Source organism: Dama dama, chromosome 1 (assembly GCF_033118175.1).
Source record: "Dama dama isolate Ldn47 chromosome 1, ASM3311817v1, whole genome shotgun sequence".
Classification (NCBI taxonomy): Eukaryota; Metazoa; Chordata; class Mammalia; order Artiodactyla; family Cervidae; genus Dama; species Dama dama.
In genome coordinates this window covers 37,036,467-37,058,662 of record NC_083681.1, presented here as the reverse complement: position 1 = coordinate 37,058,662, position 22,196 = coordinate 37,036,467, and the positions used below count along the sequence as shown (strand labels likewise).

The following is a 22,196-nucleotide window of genomic DNA, read 5'->3' as shown; positions in this document are numbered from 1 at the left end:
TGAATCCACAAGCATTTCCTGCTGCAGCAGTGTAGCCTCCACCAGGAAAAAAACAGGCAAGTCTCCCAGGCTAAGGGGTTTGACGGTTTCCTGAGCCTTACCTCCCAGCAAGGCAGAAGCAGGGAGTGGGAGAGAAGGGGGATAAGGGAGCCCTGCAGCCTCCAGCAGCAAGCGGTGTGGGGAGGGGCGGGGAGACGGAGGAGGAAGCCTAGGACTGTCCGGGCTTCAGGGTCGGGGCAGTCTGCAGGGCACAGACAAGGTCGTACACGGAGGTCATAAAACAAAATTTATCTTTAATTTGTAAGTGTCAACAGCAGTACAAAAGATGGAGTGATGACGACTAGATTAAGGGTAGAGAGGACAGTCTTGAGGTAAATGAGCATAAATAGGCAGTTCTTATAGACACTCCCCTGAGGGGCCTAGGCCCCACCATGGCATATACATTATCACCCAAAGATGGCATGTTTAACATATCAGGAAAGCACCTTGTGCAAAAAGGAAAAAAAAAAAAAAAAAGTAGCTAAGGTGCCAACATACACCAGGATAGATAAAGACAGTGTGTCTTTCAGTTTTGTCTTTTCCCTTAATTATGAGGCAGAGGAGGGGAAGACTTTGCAAAGTACCACTGAAAGGTTATTCAATGTTGAGTTTTATCTCACATCAATACTGCACAACGAAATCCAAGAAGTGTGTGTATGCAACAAAGCTAAGAACAATGATTCATTCCTTGAAATCTGAAGAGATTCTCTGTTTTGTTTTTCTCATTTCTTTAATCCTTAGCAAACTTTTTTTCCATTATCAGGAGGAGAGTGTGAGAAAGATGTGATGACAACCCTTTTAAGGTCATTTAAAAACTTTACACTGGACTGTACAAGATTTTTTTTTTGATAAACTATTTACATTTTCAGACTTTCAAACATATTCAAAGCAGCAATAGACACTAGTTTTTATGGTTCTTGTTTTTTTTTTTTTTTCTAATTGCCCAAATAGTTACCAGCCATGGGCCAAGTAGGTACCTGCATTATACATAGAATTTCTACAAAGGAAATCTGCAGTTAAAACTTGCTCAAGGGTGTATTCGATGCCCTCAGCGTCCCAAGGGCCACACCCGCAGTGTTGCTAGAGGAACCAGCACAGTACCTTGACAACGGAGTAGCAGTTGTCTCAACAGCCCTACACAAACTTTACACTTGGAAACAGCAGCTAGCATGTCAGTCCAGCATGTCAGTGAATTGTGCTGATTAAATTAACATAGAATACAATCTCACAATATACATCACAAACAAATTACAATGTCGGGAAATAAAAGAGTTACAATAAGATAAGTTATGTAGTAACAGCTTATAAGCTTGTCTAAGGTAATAAAAATTTTACATGGCAAATACAATAATGAATGAACATAAATGCTAAGCATTCTAATTTGCTACAAGCTGGAGAAGGGTACAATAAAGACTGCACTTTTTCAAAAAAAAGCAAAAACACATATGACAAAAGAAGACAAACGGAGAATGCACGTGAGCAGGTCTGCAATGTGCAGCATACAAAACAGTTAAATATTTGCACATTCCCCATACTCCAAGAGCACCAGCACTGAGGCCTCACTGTCTGCTTGTGGATCTTCAGGAATAAGAAACTACTGAGCAAGATACGTCACTGAGTTGCCTTTAAGCTTTCGTGTTGCCATGGACGACAATCAGAAGAGAATCTGCACGAAGCTTTACCTTTCTGCCTTGCCCCCTCCCACCTCTAGCACTGCCTCCAAGGTACCAGCATTCCCAATACTTGTTCATGAGCTTTGGGAAAGAAATCTGTCCCCAAAGGAAAAGATGGGGTGGGGATGAAAGGAAAAAGGGTTTGCATATCAGTATTTTCAGTGATATTAGCAGAGGGTTACGCTCAATAGTACATGGCATCAGAAACAGAACATAATCGGCAGGAATAACAGACAGAAGTTGTTTATTAAGGAAGAAAACATGTCAGGGGACAGATGACTTAAGGAAATGATGCAAGTGCTTTTGTAAAAGGACAAATGAGGTCATACAATATTATTATACTTTGAGAAGTGAGCTTAAGTGCCAACTCAGTCCTTAGACAAACATATACAAAATCAGGCAAGGCTACAGCAACCATTTTTTGTCATATTCTCATTAAAAAGGAAGACCCAGTAATAATTTCAATACATTCCTCTAGCTGCATTCTTTGCAGTTGTTGGCACTTGATACAGGACTTCTCTTATGGTTTGAAACTACGAAGCGATTCTTTTTCTTTTCCTTAATGAGTAGGTAGAGGTCACCTCTTTGCAGAATGAGTGAATTAAGAGGAGCAGCCTCAGCTGTGGTGTGACCAGGCTGCCTTCCTACTGGGGGTAGATGGGCTTCCTCGAAACAATCCCGGCTTTCACTAGTGCCTGTGCCCCCCTGCTTGGGAGGGTGTGCTCCGGAGAAGCAGCCTGGCTTCATAAGGAAAAGAAAGAAGCCTTTAATTTCAGCCCTAGAGTGATCACACCCTTTTCAAACACCCCAGGCTCCAGTGGGGCTAATGTTCAGGGGAGGCCAGAATTTGACAAGCTCAATAGCACTGTGAGCCCACACCTGAATTTAGAACTTGGCCTGAGAGATGGTGTTGGGACCCTGGCAAATCAAATCAGGCCTGAGGACAAGGTTGGGGAGTATCAAATACCAAGAGGAGCAAACTGATGTGCTCCTAAAAGGGTGAGCTGAATCAACAGGTGAAAACAACAAAGCTTTCGTACCTTTCTGGAAAAGATACCACCTCACGTCTGCCAGCGAAACAGAGAAACTGCTCGACTGGCTGCTCCTGTCCACAGACTGACCTTTTCTTTCTCTCTCTTTCTTTCCCTTTCTTTCTCTTTCTTCTTTTCTTCTCTCTTTCTTCTTTCCTTTGCTTCCTTTCTTTTCTTTCTTCCTTCCTTTCCTTCTTTCTTCGCTTCCTTCCTCCCTTCCTATTCCATATGGTCCATTTCTTTAGGACAGGATTGTCTGTCAGTGTCCCTATTCTAAGTGACAAGGAAAATCCTGATCCTGCAAGTTCTTTAACAAAATGGAGATGTTTACCTTTGATTTGAAGATATTATGAAACAGGGAGCAATGAAAAAAAAGTTGATTAACATTCTTTAATCTAATTGGCATGATGAGGCTTTCATGAACGGCCAATCTCAGAGGCAGATTTTTGTCTTTATAATGGCATTCATGCTTCATGCTATTAAATGGTCATGGAACTACCTTATAAGATTCATGTGGATTCACAGAGCAAATTGACTCCCTCCCAGCTGTGCTGGAAATTCACCATGTTCAATTCATCAGCTTTCTATGAGAAAAAAAGTGAAAGGCTGAGTCTGTGGACAGTGGGTTCTAAACTGTACAAGAACCCGAGTGAAGGGTCTTCCTGCTCCAGCTGCAAGTGGGGCTGCTCTCTCACTGTGGCTGATAACTCACTACCCCATGAGGTACAGTGACTTATCAACTTCTAGTCTGGACCAACATACATGGATAGAGAACGAAAAGGAAATACATAACTTATATTTCACTAAATATTCATGAACCAAAAATAAATTCTATTTCTATGTTATATTTACATAATTAGAAAAATCTAAAATGAGATGGTAAAATCATAAAAACTTTGTTTAAGCCCCACTGAAAATAAAATGAAGTGATCCCTATGATTGTCATTCTTAATTTCCATGGATATTTAGAGCCAAACTTGGCTAATAAATAGAATAAGCTGCTTATGTGCAGAATTTAGATTCAAATACAGCATCACTGTTTGACCCAATGAAAGAGACGTTTACAATCAGATCATTCCTGAATAACCTTTCATTTTTAAGAACATGGCTAGGAGTAACTGAACCCCAGTACTGAGGCAGAGCTGGAGCTAAAACAAAGTGTTCATACACACATGTATTTTGCATAAATAAATGAAATAACAAGACATAAAAATGACTCAAATCCGGCAACTGTGAGGCAAGCCCACACGAGTCGAAACAGATGACTTTTGTTCATGTAGTTTTCGTACAACAGCTTCACATTAGTCAGAAGTGATAAAAAATACCATTTATATCCAGTGCTTATAACACTTACGAAACAACATCTGTGAGTGTGTGTGTTTTTTTGTTGGTTTTTTGTGTTGTTTTCTTTTTTTTGTTTCTTTTTTTTTTTAAACTACAAGCAAAATCAAGTTTCAGTCCTAAAGAACAGTCCTTTGTTCTCCACCAGCCCAGAATATTATTTTGGCATGGTCATAAAAACAAACAAAATTAACCTACTATTCTAAATGTTTGCCTTTGTGCAAAATTAATTACATACAATACAATGCTAGCCATACAGCACTCTACCTATGCAACAAAATCAAAAAGGAGTGGGAGAGGGCAAAAGCAAGAATCAAAGAGAAAGAGGAAAGAAATGTGAGAATGAACTGAGGAGGAGAGGTATATAATCAAAAGAAACCAGGAAGACAATAATAAATACTCATTTTTTTTTTTAGAAAAATGACCTCCTCCTCATTTGAAATAAATGTACAAAAACAAAGTTCCAATCCCCAATCAATATTAAGAACCAAACATTCCTATCAGTACCTAAATCAGCTTATAGAGAGCACTCCTAGCTAATGACATAGACAGTAATGTCTTGGCTAGACCTATTTATCGCTCTTAGGTATGGCCGTGAGCACTCTTAAATAAATACGAAGGTACACTATTTTCTTCCAAGTGACGAAATGGCTCAAGAAATCTGATGGGGCCGTTCCTATGTCCTGGTGATCAGATTCTGGTTGTCCCATGAGGTGAACTGTCCCATTTGCTGACATTCTCCCATTGAACTACTCGGGGTGAGGCTCCCCCATAGGCAATCAGTCCTGGATTCAGGAAGGTCAAGATGGCATGGCCGAGCTCCCTGTCATTAGGAGATGAGGAAGGAAGCCTCATTGCCCTCCCAACGCATCAGCACATCTCCAGAAAACTCCTTGTGTGACATGGGTAGTTAATCTTGTTCACACATAGGCATGACCCCCACGTGGCCACAGATGGAGGGAGTGAGCCAGAGGAACTCGTCTGCTGCCCCAGGAGTGATCTGTTCCCCAGAGTTAACAGTAGGAACATCCCATTTAGGGAATGTATTTCCCCTCCTTCTCCCTCCCTATGGTTTTCTTTCATTCTCTGGATGTATCATGACAATTTGCCTCTGTCTTTGCTCTGAGGCTGTCATGCAGCTTCTTGCATCCTGGGGATTTTGCAAAGAACTCCCTAGATGTGCCAGATGGGACAGGCAGCTCAGTGAAGAGATGCCAGCCCATGAGAGCATCCCTGTGGATTCCTACATGGCCCACAGCTTTGGGCTTTAGGATTGGCCGCAGGACTCTCCTGCCTGGCAGTCACCACTGTTGACCCTTGCTGCTGAATGGCATTCAGGGGAAATGCCACCGATGCAGATCCTACCACTTGTGGCTTAACTGAATTAGGGGGAAATTCTGGCAAAAGATTCAAAGTCATGGTGAACCTCAGGGACATTCCTGTTGAAGTGTAAGTCTCTACACCTGTATCCAAATACACAGCTCTATAGCCATATATACACCGATGTTCAAAAACAACTATATAGGTATTTAGTAGTATCTTGTTTCAGAAATGCTTCCAGATGTTCTGGGGACATAAAATCACTATGTACATCTTTTGTATCTAGCAGGAGAAGGAGGTGAAAAGGGTTGAAAAGTTCTTTGGGGAAGGAGGGTGAGAAAAAAAAATTATTAAATTAATGCCACCAACAAATTTTTTTTTTTAAATAAATAGTAAGTGGACCCTTGACATTCTGGAATGAATAAATTATTTAAGAGAAAAATGTGTTAAGACTGAATGTCAGGGTTAAAGGCAAAGGGATAATGGATGTAGTGAGAGGTGGTCTCAGGCAGAGAAGACCACCGTGTCGCTATCTGGTGTGGTGATCGCTCTAGTGCGTGCACGTCATACCACGTCACACTGATGGCACATCAGGAGGCAAACACGACTGGGTACATGCACTGTGGCAGCCTTGTTCTTTCCTTACAATATCTTGTCTCCAGATTCCTGAGTACTTTACCATTTTCTGGAAAAAAAAATATGTGTGGTTTGCTATTTTAAGATGCCAAAGATTGTCTAAGACTTTGCAGTGTCTCCTTTAAGACTTTCAAAATATTAAGATTCAAAAGTTATGCAAAAGTTTGGCACATTCAAAGTTTAACTCTACATGTGGAAAAATGGAATTCCGAGGCCTTTTGAATATGCTCTGCATGCAGCTGCACACGCCATGGACTTGTTCTGTTTCACAATATGAAATTCTCAGTTGTTTTCTAAAATAATTCAGAATAAAAACACATTCACAACCTGTAGGCCGGCACAGCATACCTGAGTGAGAATGTTTAACCCCATCTAAAACAGTAACTTAAACCTTTATCAACGTCCAAAAGAAAAAAGTAAGACAAAAATATAAGACTTGTAAGACAGCTATGGGTTGAGATAAGTTTTCAAGTCCTGGTGTCTCATATTTAATATGTCTTCACCTAAATTAAAAAACAACAACAACAATAACAATAACGACAAAAAAACTCAAGTTCATGAAAAATCAGGGAAAACTTAATCTGTCTCACGCTTTACGGAACAATTAAGACCATTCTGCTGATGTAATTGTGGAGCCACAAATGCATGCGGGCTCTTTAAGAATTTTTTTTTTTTGTTGGGGGAGGGGAGGTGAAATGTCAGAGTATTTTAATTCAGCAAACAAACACTCCTCAGTTGGCACTGACAGCTTCCGGGGCTTCATTTTCACTGCTATAGTCTGATTTGGGGTCATCTTCATAGTCGTCATACATTTCCATTTCATCTTCTCCATTAATCATTTCGTTTCCAGCTAGGCTTCCGCCGTCTGTCTTCATACCATAAGTGCTCTGGATGACCGGGAGGCTGGGCTCTGGGCTGGCCGAGGTGCTAGAGCAGTCAGATGTCATCTGAGGTGATGGTGTGGTAGTTGCCATAGTAATAGCACCAGGATACACAACACCTGTTCCTGTGGTGATTGGAATCTGAGGCTGCTGCCTGTATAGATTCAAAAAAATAAAATAAAACAGAGGGAAATACCTATATACATATGTTCTTCTGGGTGGTGTTGGAATTCATCCCTCACACAGTCTCAGAGGGGACTCTGTTTGATACTCTAAGCAAATGATGAAATGGGACAAAGGTGTTTCCTGGAGGAGTTCTGCAAACCTCCCTGATGATGCGGTTGAGGTTAAGCAATACAATGGAGCAATTTATTTATGGTTTTGCAACATGAAAGCAAAGCTTTGATAACCCTTGGCATTTGGAACAAATGCTGTAGTTAACACCACAAAGTTACTTGTAAGATCATTTTTTTTAGGATCTCCCAGAACATTACAAAAAAAAAAAAAAAAAGGCTGGTAACATGAGACATACTATAATGACAGTGGTAAGCAGGCTTATGTCTTCACCTTGGTTTGAGGGTACAAAGGAAAAATCAAGATGAGGAAGGATCCTATACATCCCAGAGTCAGATTCAGTAAAGTGTGTATTTGGTATCCATGTAAATGTCTACTTATTTCTGTGGTTAAACCTGTAGGGAAGCTCATTGAAACTTTTATTTCCTAATTATGGAAGGCTCATCTTGGATGTCATTACTCCTGTGGCCCTGGGCTGGAGCCAGGGTTGAAGGAGTCAGAAGTGAAGAACATTGAGAGCTTTGCTACTTAACAGAGTAACACACGTTGCCTCATCCTAGATCCTAGTGGGTGCCAAGGCTTGGTCACACCAGATCAGTCCATCATCATGCCAATCTAGTTCAAATAAACTTACCAGAGCCTTTACAAAGGTCAGTCTCTCCCTCTGCAGGGAGACATGGCTATCTATCTCTCATTTCCCTTGTGGCATTGTAACTTGAAATGTTGAAAGAATGAAAGACCTACTACCTAGCTCAAAGAATAGGACTGAAACAATATTCATTCATAGATGCAATATTCACCAAGTGTTTCTCAATCTTTAAGGACATTAATATAAATTCACTTCAAACTGTCCTTGTAACTCTTTTCTGAGTCTCAGTTTCCATCCATTTATAAAAGCTGGGATCAGTGAAGTCCTGGAAGGTCCTTCCACCTTTTAATACTTGACTTCAGGTCAGTCAATTACTTGACCAATTCTTATTGAACCCCCCTACATTGAAACTTTCTATCCAACTCGGTCTAAGAGGAAAATACTCTGAATTTATGAAGAACTAAAGAAATGGCAACCCACTCCAGTATTCTTGCCTGGAGAATCCCAGGGATGGAGGAGCCTGGTGGGCTGCCGTCTATGGGGTCGCACAGAGTTGGACACGACTGAAGCGACGCAGAAGCAGCAGCAACTAAGTTACCAGCTATTTTTTGAATGTCCTGAAGGAGTATAATTTCTCAAGGGCTGTACGCTTTCCAGCCTGGGAGAAGGAGAAATGACAGAAATGGCCTAAAATCACACTGTGGGGTATCTGATAATGCTATCTTTTTTTTTTTTCTTTTTCTTTTCATTTATTTTTATTAGTTGGAGGTGATAATGCTATCTTTAACAATCTCTGTCAAACACTATGAGACATAATAATGATGCCTTAACCTTTAACTAACATAAAATATTTTCACATAGATTATCTCATCCAATTGACATTGTACCTCCATGAGGTATTACTATGCCCAGTTTTCAGATGAAGAAAATGAGGCCTTGCTTAAGGTCCAATATTTAGTAATCAGCACTGCTGAGATTTGAAGCTAGATCACCTGACTTGAATTCCATCATTCTTTCCTCTAAAGATATTCAATATACAGATACATTATGCTCACTATATTCCATAAAAATTCCTGAGCTTGCAGAGCCTGTAGGCATTCAGTTGATAATAAGCACCTGATATGATCCATTTTCTATGTTGCTCGCAGTGACATTTTGACTGTACCAAAGAAGATAATAGAGAAATCTAAATCCATGTGTAGAAACATTTGATAAAATACTGGCTTCCCTTTCATAGAACCAAATTTTAAAAACAGCGTACTTCTTGCTTCCTAAGTTTGGGGCAAATTGACACAAATTAAATTTTATGCTAACCTGCTGCTGCTACTGCTGCTACTGCTGCTAAGTCACTTCAGTCATGTCCGACTCTGGGCGACCCCATAGATGGCATCCCACGAGGCTCCCCCGTCCCTGGGATTCTCCAGGCAAGAACACTGGAGTGGGTTGCCATTTCCTTCTCCAGTGAATGAAAGTGAAAAGTGAAAGTGAAGACGCTCAGTCGTGTCCAACTCTTAGCGACCCCATGGAGCCTACCAGGCTCCTCCGTCCATGGGATTTTCCAGGCAAGGGTACTGGAGTGGGGTGCCATTGCCTTCTCCATATGCTAACCTACCCAAGGCAATAAATGCCTCATTAATTTTTTTTTAACTGAGTTTGGATAATTGCAATAAAAATATTTTTGCCTTAATCACATAATGAGTGTAGAGTGAAAACTTTTACTGCAATATTAAGCCATTTTACAGATTTCCCAATTTGGTAAGCTAATCTATATTTGTTTGCTCTTAGTGTTCCATTACCAAACTACAGAGCTAGTTTGTTTCATATGCAAACTATCAAATGGTACATTTTCTTTTCATGAAGGACATTTTCTTTTTGCAAAGAATAGGTGGTCATTTTTTTGTAGCATTTTAAAATAAAAATATCTATATAGCTATTAAATAAATTTGAATTGACCTCTTGTTATGTGCTATGGATAATGCTTAGATGTTTTTACATTATCTTCTTTAATCCTAACAATAAGTCTGAGAGAGAAATGTCACTTCCCCTATTTTACAAATGAAGTAACCAATTAAGTTCCAAAGAGTTTTTGTTGTTGTCCAAAGTGACACAGGTACTATATCCAGGAGATGAATTCTTTCTTATTTCACAAATTCTCTACTAGATATCAAGATTAGGGTGAGAAAGGTAAGCTCAGACTATCAGGAAAATACTTAATCTGAATCAGAATCCAACTCTTCTACATGAGTTGCACATATTTAACAGTATTTGGACATTAACTTGGTAATGGAACACTGAGAACAAACAAACAAAACATCTGTACAACTTACTTTCTGAAGCGAGATAGGAGATATTTGAAAGCCTACTACTAGATGATAGAGGGATAGTAGATGCCTCACCCACTGCCTACAACCCCATCGACTTCCTGTCTGGTCAATTCCCCTTCATTCCTTGAAGATGGAAATGCATATAAAACTTCTTATCTGATTTGTATGTCAAAAATGCCGTCTCAGCCTTAAAGGTGCAATACTGAACTGCTGATCATTCTCCCACATACCTGCTCCTCTCATAGCCTTTCAGACCTTGGTTAATGAGTACTTCATCTTCTGACTGTGGGGGCAAATCCCACCCACATCCCTACATCCAATCCATCAGCAGCTCCTACTGGTTTGCTCCCAGGAGTATATTCAGAATCCCTCCACTTTTGCCACCTCTGGTTCTACAAACCTGGTTTAAGCCACCATCAACTCTAATTTGTTTTATTGTAAGAGTCTGCCTCCTTAGTTCAGGGCACATTCCCTTCTGCCAATATGTCAACCCAGTAGATAGAGTGATCTTCATAAAACCTAAGTCATATCACAGTACTCTCTTGCTTATAACTCTTCAATGTCTATCCATCTCACCCAGAGTCAAATTCAAAGTTTTCACAATGGCCAATAAGTCCTTTCAGAATTTGGCTCCCTACTACCTCTGACACCTAGTACTCATCCCACCTAATCATTATGTTCCTATTGCTCTGACCCCATTATTTCTTGAACAAGCCAGACTCAATCTCGCCTCAAGATCTTTGCAGTTGCTGTTTGCTCTGCTTAGCTCTCCCAGATATCTGCATGGCTGGCTCCTTCACCTCCTCAGGTCTTTGCTCAAGTTTATCTTCTCAGTGAGGTATTTATATCTTCTCATTTTAAAATTGCACTCCATCCTCTAAAACTCCCTACCCCTTTCCCTCATTTACTTTGTTCTAAGGCACTAATACTATTTGATATTTATTTATTCATTCATTCACTCATTAATTGTCTGATGTCCCCCACTAGAATGCAAGCTTCATGAAGATAGGATGTTTCACTGATATAGTCTGAGAGCTTAGGCAGAGCCTGAAACATAGGAACCACTCAACAAAAATCTGTTTAATACATGAAATGAATGAACTAATGAATGAGAGGGAAAACAAATGAAAGGCTGGGTAGCCCATTCTAAAGAAGAAAAGATGCAATGCTCTTAGATATATGGGAGAGGGGGTAGTGGAGAAGGAATGTGAATATAACTATCTTTAAATGCTTGAATGATTTTCTTCACACAAAAGGAAGAGATTTGTTCTAGAATGGACCAAAGAAGAGGATCAGAACCAATTTACAAAGTAGCAGAAAGGCAGAGTATGGCCTAGTTAAGAAGAAAGAACTTTCCAGCATTAGAAGATGTTTCATAAACTGGCTCGCTTGGAAAGTGGTGAGCCCTCCAGCCCTAGAAGAGTCCATGCTGAACTTAGGGCTCCCACAATGCCTGCAGAGGCCCCTTCTGGGTCACCACTGACTCTGAAGATACAAAATCATAAGCTGACTGTTAGGCCGGCCTTGATACTTCATTGTCATTATCAGCGTAAAAAGAGACTAAAACATTTAAGTGAGTATAGCTTTCAAGAGTTTCCAAAATACTGTTTCACCCTACATATCTTACTTTAATGCCAGATAAAATTCCTAGGATAGCCTCTTTATTTATCATTGAACATTTTCATATTTCTTCCATACAATCATGTTCTCCTTCATGCTAAAATAGGAATATCTGCCTGTCCTTTTGGAGAAGGAAATGGCAACCCACTCCAGTATTCTTGCCTGGAGAATCCCATGAACAGAGGAACCTGGTGGGCTACAGTCCATGGGGGTCTCAAAGAGTTGGACACGACTGAGCAAATACTCACTCACTCACTCACCTGTACTTTCCACCCGGCTGACCCTACCCAAACCTCAAGTTCCCTTCCTCAGGGATGGCCTATAGTTGGCCCTAATGCATAGTAATCTCCCTTCCTCTGAGCTTTACTTGCTCATCTATATAATCAAAATTAGTACTTCATTATACACTATATGGAGCACCATGTAATGTATTCTGTGTGTGCATGTGTACATGTGTAGGTATAATAAACTATTATTTGCTAACCTATCCATGTAAGTGTCTGGCTTCTCTGACTATAGCATTCTCTGAGAGCTCATTGTGGATAGAATTAATGTACTATATTAACTTAGTACAGTGTTAGACACACGGCTGGTTTCAGATAGGCCCAGTCCCTTACCAACTGACTGACTAATCAATTAACAAAATGGAAAATCCAGCCAGCGTGGTCAAGCTTTGTCTATCGGAAATTACTTTCCTGAAAAGCATTTTTCCTTCCTTTACAGATCAATTGCAAAGTCAAAATTCAAACACTGCAGATTTCACAAACAGGAATAGCTGGCAAGTATTGGGCTTTACAAGTAATGAATGTGCACATCAAAACAAAAGCTGTAGATGTTTGTAAAAGTATACATATGTAGCTGATATGAGTAGAGATGGCTAAGAACCCTCCCTCCTAACCCAAGTAGAGTTTGAGTTGACCCTGATAAAGTCCAGCATGTGGTTTCCAAATCACAAGAACATTCCTGGAGTATATAATCTAGCTTTGCCAATTGCAATGGAACTATTCATTTATGTTGTCAAAGCCCCTGTTTGCTGATCCTTCAGACTTTTACAGTATCTATAAATGAAGGCAATGAAGTCTGTTCCTTAGGAGATAAACCTATAAGTTGTACATCTTTTTATATTACCTATTAGAGATTCTAATCCAGCTTTCTCTATAGGAGGACAAGACTAAAAGTAGTATGTCTAGTCTATTCTACTCAATTTAATTTGCAAGTATCTTATAGGCTTGATTCAACCTCTTTAAGATTAAGATCAAAATGGCAAATGTTCAAATCACTTATGCCACAATCCAATAGAACGTAATTCTTTACAATATGAAATATATACCTGACACTTAGCATCATTTCTCTAGAACAAGAATATTTGCCCTGATTTGGGACTTACTACATGCTAGACATTGTCCAAGCACTTTAGATATATTAAGTTATTCAGTCTTCAGAAGGGTCTGATGTTGTAGGTATTATTGTCATCCCCATTCTATATATGAGGAAACTGAGGTAACACAGAGTTTAAATAAGTTTCCCAAGAGCAAGTGGAGAGTTCAGAAGAATGAAAGACACTATGGGTTTCCCAGGTGGCTCAGTGATAAAGAATCCACCTGCCAAGCAAGAGACACAGGTCCAATTCCTGGGTTAGGAAGATCCTTTGGAGAAAGAAATGGCAACCTACTCCAGTATTCTTGCCGGGAAATCCCATGGACAGAGGAGCCTGGTGGGCTGCAGTCCATGGATCACAAAAGAGTCAGGCATGACTTAGTGACCAAACAACAACAAATGCACTAATTCCTAAGCCAGGAAGAAGCAGATCTAGTATTTTAGCCAGGACAGTCTGGCTCCAGAATTGATGTTCTTAACCACTTACACTATACAGTCTCTAAACAATTTGCAGGCTCTAATTGAACGTTTATGTGTAATGGTGAAAAGGAAAGATGTTTTACATAAGTCTGGTCTAAATCTTAGCTCTGCAATTTACTAGCTGTGTGACCTTGGACAAATTATTTAACGTCTCTGAATATTGTGTTTTTCAACATCGTAGTGAGGATGATACTGCCTATCTTATAAGTTTTTGTGTTTGCAATAATTGGTATAATTAGCTCAGCATAATTATTCAATAATTTACTTTTATTGTTATTCAAAAAGTAGCTCCAGTTTTAATATTTCATAGTTTCTGCATAATTCTCTATTAGTTCACAGGTAAATTACTGAATAAAACTTCAACAAATTGGAAATAAATTTCATTTGGCCATAGTTCTTTGGGAAAAGACAATGTCGTAGCTCTATGAACCCTAATTATCATCTAAACATTAATAGTACTCCTATCAGGATTATTACAAAATTCTGATACTTAACCTATCAATTGAAAGGGTTAAATCCAAGGTTAGAGACAACATTACTCCATTTCATATATTGATAAATTCATTCCATAATAGCTAAGTAAAAAAAGTCTAACTTCCAGTTTTATCATCAGTAAAAAGGATGGCAATGTTGAGCCATATATGTAACTTTATTGCCTTGAAAGTTATGCACATCTTTTCAAAATCAGCTATAAAAATTGATCGCATCCCCATTCCCTCAAGATGTCAATAGAAATCTTTGAATTTCTTGTTTGTCTTTCCCTCTTGTAATAACCCCGCATCTAATGAAGATCAATTTCCAAAGATGAACCCTAGGGAGTTAATAATCTATCAAAAAAGAGAATACTACTTAAAAGAGAATGCTAATCCTTAAGTGGAAATGATGCCTGGCTTCATGTAGCAAATATTATTAAAATTGGGCAGAGGAAAATACTCATCATTGAAGATTAAAGAATAAAGTATTCTGGCCATTCCTTGCACATCCATAGCCCTATTTCTCAGTTTATAATGAGCCTTCCACAAAGGACCTCCTACATTATCAGGATCCTAAGTCTCTAAATTTCAAAGTTCTTTTATGCCACTGTGTACCAGAATAAAAGACCTTATTTTCTGTAGGTTCTAGGAGCTCTTCCTCAAATAGCAGCGTCATACTCACGACTGTGCAGAATAGGACTGTGAGGCCTATTTTGAAGCAATGTAGTAAGGACAGTTTCCCAGTCATTTGGCATGACAGAGACAGAGACCTGATTTAAACCTTTACTTCATCTCACCTTTCAGTAGCCATGAGTGCATGCTAAATTGCTTGTCATGTCTGACTCTGTGTGACCTTATGGACTTCAGACTGCCAGGCTCCTCTGTCCATGGGATTTCCCAGGCAAGGATACTGGAGTGGGGTACCATTTTCCACTCCAGGGGATCTTCCAAAACCAAGGATCAAACCCGCGTCTCTTACATCTGTCTGCATTGGCAGGTAGATTCTTTCACAAGCGCCATCTGGAAGCCATCAGTAGCCATCAGACCTCTTAAAGCCTCTATTTCCTTATTTTAGAGGATTATGTAGTTTGTATACCTAAAATACCTCATATACAGTAGGCATTCAATAAGTGGTAGATGATATTGAGCTGTTTTATTAGAGTTTCATTTTACATACATTGTTATGTGTTGAGGTATTTTGATCCAGAGCTATCGTCAATGTTGCCTTTCATAAAGGGGACTAAATAGAATTACTGCATCTCATATATTCAAGTAAGTATCAGGGAACTAAAATGGTGCTTTTGCTAATCTTCCAGACTATGGCAAAAGGGGCCCAATATGCAAGACGGGGGACATGACAGGAGAGAAAGATTGGAATGAGAAAATGTCTCAGATTTAAACTTTTGATTCTCTGTTCAAAAGAGATTATACACGTTTTCAGGGATACACTAACAGGATTAAAAGAAGACATTATACAGTCTTAAATTTACATTTTGTTACCTACAACTATACTTCCTAAAGTGTACTGTGACTTGGTATATTTCATAAATACTCTAATTAGCATGTGAATTGCCCAATTATACTGTATTGTACTTTTGGAGTTAAAAGCATTGCTTTTTTAAAAATGTAAACATTTATAACACAGAAGGATTTGATATCTTATTTTGGCACATCTTCATCTGCTAATATACAGGGATCCTCAAATAGCAAAGAGATTTAAGCCTCACTTTACCTCATAAAGCTTCTACCATACATAGACTGTGTCATCCTCACATAGGACTCTGAGGCATATTCTGAAGGCATAGTCATTGATTGTCTAGTGTGATATAAAATATAGTTTTACTGTGATAGCAAATCCATGTTTAATAAGGATAATAATGACAAGAATTCACTATTATTGATATTATACTAAGATTATACAAAGCATTTTTAAAAGCATTGCCTTATTGAGATAGGTACTATTACTTGTTTCACTTCACACATGAAAAAACAGAAGCTTAGAAAAGTTAAATAACTTGTCCAAAGGTGGCACAGTCAGCGTCTGAAGCAAATGCTGAAGCCCATGCTACTCCCTTGGACACTGTAGTGTAGTGTATAGTGACCCAGACTGCTGTCATTGGCCCCCTTTTTTTGGTATTCTATTTACGTTTCCAAATCAGTTTTCTGTTTTTAAACACATGCTTCTGAAACCAACCTTTTGTTCCATGAGGTTAAAAGACATACCTCCTTTATGGTATCTCTTTTCTTCACCTCAAGTGAAGCTTTTTTATTTTCCTGACACAGCACAGCTCCTCAGTTCCCCTTCCAGTCAACAGTGAACACAAGTTCCTCTTTACTTCTTCCACTTTTCTCTCTCAAGCCCTTCCTAAGTGTCTCTCCAGTCCAATTCCAGCTGCCTCAGGCCGGGGCCTCCAGAACAGTCCTCTGGTTTGCCACCCCCCTGGGCTTCTAGGTCTGAGTGTGCTGGAACATATAGGCATCTGCATCCCCACTTAATTCTGACGACTGTGGTTACAAGAGGCCTCTTTTGAATGCAGACAGCCAGTCAGCCAAGTCGAAATTTATACCAGAAATCTATTACCTAATTTTTAAACAAAATGACATGAAATCAGACTTGAAGATATCAAAAACATGTCTAGTTTCTGATTTAAACAAGAAAAATCCACATTGTTACTGCTTCTACCACAGAATAATTTACTGCAACAGGAGTTCTGGATCTTATGCCAAAAATGAGGTCCTCTAACCAATGTCAAGGCCAATTATCTTGTGGTAGATCCCACAACAAAAGCAGACTATTGTGATTAGAGTCAGAAGCACCACCCAGAGAAGCTAGAAAGCTTCTGGGGATTTCTTAAGGTTAGTTTTTTCTCTCTCTCTCTGTCTACTTAAATAAACTACCAGAAACTTTGTGTGTGGGCACTGAATATCTTAGATGAATTTGAGAGACAATGAAAGGGGTGATCAGTTGAGAGCAATCCGTTGCATTTATTTTGATTTGAGCAGGAGCCATGTTGCAAGGCTGTGTAGTCATGACAGGCCCCGTCTGTCACAACCTCCTCCTTTCTCTAATCTCCTTACCAAACACACTGCCGGTAGCCATCCTGTGGTTTCTTACTGGGAAAGGAGAGCTCAGGTGGCTGAATGCAGGAACACTTACCCCACAGTAAAGAACTGCCTCATCTCCTGTCTCCGAGACCTCATCAGTTGCTTGTATTCCCCAATCCGGAGCTTCTTGCCATCGACAATGCAGGTGCGTTTCGGTCGAGGTTTGTATTTATAGTTTGGGTACTTCTCTAAGTGGATCTTGCTTAGCCGGGCCTGCTCCTCATAATAAGGTTGCTTTTCTTGGTTGGACATGGATTTCCAACGAGACCCTAGACACAAACATAGCCTTTAAGTACCCAAGTGGTCAAGGCAACCTACTCTTGGTAAATACTGGGTCTACCTTCCCACCACTTCACCCACCTGTGCTCTGAGTATCTCCTATTACCACATGTCATCCAACCTCACAACTAGTATTTTAGATGATAGAGCAAAGAATAATTTGGATGTGACACATTTATTACAGTATTTTTCTCAATAATTTAAAGCCTGATGCTACAATAAGTATAATGTTTTAAAATGTGTCTTTGCTGCTTAAAGATCATCTCCTACACCAAGGTCATTTCCCCACCCATCTGCATAGGGTTAAAAACCTGAATTTCCTAAGTATACTTTGGAGTATGACAGAATACTCAGGAACAACTCTCTAGGTTCCAGTAATTCAAACAACCCTAATACTCCAAGCACCTTTGGCGAAGCTATCCTTTGATAAGATGTTAGCAAATGTTGATATTCTTCCACATATAAAAACCTAAGGTGCACACTGTCTCTCCTGGCCTAAGGTAATTAAAAAGCCTAAACTCTACTTAAGAAGTTACAACTTTAGAACCGGAAGGTACAGTTGGAATTATATATACCATTTTCAAGTACTCTAAACAATTCATTCAAAGCCATACCAATGAAAGTAAGAAATTTTTAATACGGTTTATACAGGAAGAAGGAAAAGTATTCACTTCTCTAATATTGTTTATAAAGAATTATCTAAACACTTGACGAAGAAGGGATGTGTTTTTTAATGTGTATCAAATTGCATTTTTGTGTGTCGCTAGTGAATAAAGCAGTAACAGCTGTGCTGACTGGATGCTAGCCGTTCTTCGGTGGAGATTTTTCGTATATAAACAAATGGAAAAGTTGTACAAATATTCTCTGTAGCCAGCAATATCCTGGTCTGTTTTAATAGCACATCCATCCCTGTTTTCCTGATTGTTGTGCAAAAGTTGTGTAGAAAGTCTACACGGACAAGGTTCTCTGTGTTCAGCTGGCTCCCAGCAGCTTAAAGCCCCAGTTAATGGAGGATTTTTGGTGCTCTTAAAAATGCTTGTGTTTAAAAGTTTACACTTTAATGAATACACTTACTATACTCTTAATTTTTTTTCACAGAATGCACATCAATAATATAGATTCCCCACAGCTGCCAACATGGAAACAGAGAGGTTTTGTGCCCGTTGGTGAGCTTATTCACACTGCTAATAAAATGGCCAAAAAAGAGAAAATTTCAAAGTTAGACATCAAAATTTAGGGACAGAAAAATAATAATTTTCTTTGGAATATCTGTTAATTTGAAAAAATTTAATATATCCATCATTGTTTGAAAGGTCTTTAAATTCATAAGAATGATACCCTGATATATATCCCTGAAAGTCTAAAAATAAAACTCCACTTAATTGTAATGATTTTTAGTATCTACCTTGAAATTCAAACATCAAAAAGAAAAAGGAAAAAACTATTTTAACATCTTAACACTATTTGATCTTATGTAGGTTCTAAATTTTCATAGGGGTCACCGCCTCAAATGTCTCAGAATCAAGTTAAATTATTTATACAGTGACAAAACATGTGTATTTGTGTATGTCCAGATCACTGATATTTACTCAGGTTAAATATTTATTGCTTTTGAACAAAACATTTAAAACAAGAAAACCACAGTTTAAGTCTCTAATGTTTTTCGGCTTCTTAAACAGCTCCCTTTGAGATTTTGTCACATCATGACAGCTTAAACAGAACAGCGCCTTCTGTGTTTTTTCTTCTTAAAGAGGAAACATGTTGACTGCAATGCTGCATGTTGAATAAAATACATTCAATATGTTGAGTACAATAATTCCACACTGTATAATCTGCACGAGGCAAGATTTACACTAATAGAAAAAGGATTGAGTTTAATCCAGAGAAACAGGAGAATCACTCTGGCAAGTTACCACAGAATGGGCCTCTGCCCTGTGGTCTATGTGTTCAACTCACTGCTATGAAATTTGAACTAGTCATATCTTATTAAAGTAAATGTAGTTTTATTTTACAAGTCTTAAAGTTATCATTAGAGGCACTGTTCTACACTCCATAAATTTCACACTATTTGGGGGCTCACCCTTAGTCCTTGGTGAGTTCTTTCAGAAGGACATATGAACCCAAGAACACTAAAGCAGAAAACTCTATGAGTGTTTCCAGGGTTTCATAGCAGCCGAAAGATCTTAAAAGGCTAAATTAAGGAAAGGAGATAAAACTTGTCTTTATGATTCTTAATTAGCAGTGACCTCTCAGAGTTGTCCTATTAACACATACAATAAATAGTTTTGTCTCTAAAAGAAGTGTTTAGTCAGTCCTGCCCTGGCACCTGGTGGATGTACTAACTCCTAAACCTAAATGCCGCGGTGCGGGGTGAAGAGTGAAGAGACAATGACAGTCTCCGGGGGCAGCTTGCTGAGTGACACCTAATATCTGCATACCACAGTCTCCCTTAGGTGTCGTATTAGGACCCTTCTTTCCACTCACTGGATACATAATCAGCATCAGTGGCTGCACTCACCTAAGATTTTGCTAATGTTGGAGTTATGCATGTCAGGAAAGGCCTGAAGGATTTTCCTCCTCTCATCCTTTGCCCAAACCATGAACGCATTCATTGGCCGCTTGATGTGTGGCTCGCTGCTGGCCCGGCCTCGGGCATCCCTGTAGACGCGTGCCTCAGCCACAGTGGCGCCTCCTGTTGGCCAACAATAATACTGCTGTAGTTTAGCTGCAGAGCCATTCATTGCTTTACTTCCTGTAATGTCAGGGCAGGAAGAACAAGACGGGTGCAAAGCATTATTATCTGGATAATGCAACACAACTTGCCACCTGGTTCAGTTGCTTTCCCTAGCAACTTTTTAATGAACTTCTTTTTAAATGAACTCTTGGAAGAAGGATACAGTTGCAGATGGCAATCCTACAGGCTCTTCTGAGGTAGGTCTCAAAGACACACTGGGCAGAATTACTTTTGCACGTTTTTAAACACCTAGTACATTTTTACTACAATCAAATACAGTTGACAGTAAAGCATTATTTCGGCTTCCCAGGTGGCGCTAGTGATAAAGATCCTGCCTGCCAATGCAGGAGACATAAAACATGGGTTCGATCCCTAGATTGGGAAGATTCCCTGGAGGAAGGCACAGCAACCCACTCCAGTATTCTTGCCTGGAGAATCCCATGGACAGAAGAGCCTGGTGGGCTACAGTCCATAGGGTCTCAGAGTTGGACATGACTGAAGTGACTTAGCATGCACACAACCTTTCCTGCTGAGATTTCTCCCTTCAAAAGTAGGCTCTTACCTATGACTTTAGGCTCATGTGCTAAACATCACAGCCATTTCAAACTGTCTCTTACCCCAAAAGAATTCTCTTTCACAATACTGAACTTTGGCCAGTGCTCCCCTCACTGGCTGGAAGCTCCTTCTCTTACTTCTTCAAGCTAAATCCCACTCATCCTTTAAGGCCTATTTAAATGTAGTGTGTTTCATGAATTAATTAAATGATTCGATTCAAATTATTAACTGAGCAATTACTATGAGTTTGGCTTTATGCCAAGTGCTAGGTATACAAAAGTAAATAAAACAGCACCTGCTTTTAAAGGAGCTCACAGTTCAGGGAGGAGACTGACCCCAAACAGACAGTCATAATGGAATATATGGTAAGTGCTCTAATATTGAAGTAAACGGGACATCAAGAGGGCACCAGCAGAGGGGACGGTCAACTAATGTCTCTTATTAAAGGTGACATTTAATCTGAATCTTGGAATACAAATAGGAATTAGCACGTGAATAGGAGAGGCTTTACTGCCCAGTAAAGACAGATGGGTAGGGTAATTCAGGCCAAAGGAAGAGCATTTGCAATGATGCCTCCCAGGCTGCATTCATTCCTCTTTTTTTTTAATGGTTTTTTTTTTTTTCTGTGCCAAAGAAATTCCTTTTCTTTTTTTTTTTTGGTGATCACCTCTAATTATTTCCATTCTATCCGCAGGTTTATAAGACCCCTAAAGTTAGTGTTTATGTTGTACTCATTTTTGTATCCCCAGAATTTTTCATACAATAGATACTCAATAACTACTTACTGGGCTTCCCTGGAGGCTCTGACAATAAAGAATCACACTCATTTCACATGCTAGCAAAGTAATGCTCAAAATTCTCCAAGCCAGGCTTCACCAGTATGAGAACTTCCAGATGTACAAGCTAGATTTAGAAAAGGCAGAGGAACCAGAGATCAAATTGCCAACATCTGTTGGATCATAGAAAAAGTAAGAGAATTCCAGAAAAACATCTACTTGAGCTTTACTGAGTATGCCAAAGCCTTTGATTGTGTGGATCACAACAAACTGTGGAAAATTCTTAAAGAGATGGGAATACCAGATCACCTCACCTGCCTCCAGCAAAATCTGTATGCAGGTTAAGAAGCAACAGTTAGAACTGGACATGGAACAACAGGCTAGTTCCAAATTGTGAAAGGAGTACGTCAAGGCTGTATATTGTCACCCTGCTTATTTAACTTATATGCAGAGTACATCATGTGAAATGTCGGACTGGATGAAGCACAAACTGGAATCAAGATTGCAGGAGAAATATCGATAACCTCAGATATGAAGATGACACCACCCTTACGTCAAAAAGCAAAGAGGAACTAAAGAACTTCTTAATAAAGGTGGAAGAGGAGAGTGAAAAAGCTGGCTTAAAACTCAGCATTCAAAAAATGAAGTTCATGGCATCTGGTCCCATCA

At 39.4% G+C, this 22,196-nt stretch overlaps 1 protein-coding gene across 32 annotated transcripts in view; it reads right to left on the bottom strand.

Annotated features, from left to right (window-relative positions):
- Positions 1-273: 273 nt before the first annotated feature.
- Positions 274-22,196, bottom strand: part of SOX6 (SRY-box transcription factor 6) — a 685,495-nt gene continuing 663,572 nt past the window's right edge. For 29 of the 32 annotated variants that reach the window (XM_061146939.1, XM_061146891.1, XM_061146914.1 and 26 more), the window contains 3 exons: positions 19,981-20,214; positions 17,236-17,452; positions 274-7,075 (listed from right to left, as the gene is read on the bottom strand). In XM_061146939.1, the coding sequence (XP_061002922.1) occupies positions 6,772-7,075; positions 17,236-17,452; positions 19,981-20,214 (755 nt within the window). In that variant the 3' untranslated portion in view covers positions 274-6,771. The remainder of the gene's footprint in view (positions 7,076-17,235; positions 17,453-19,980; positions 20,215-22,196) is intronic. The other 3 variants (XM_061146852.1, XM_061146992.1, XM_061147053.1) reach the window with 1 other exon arrangement.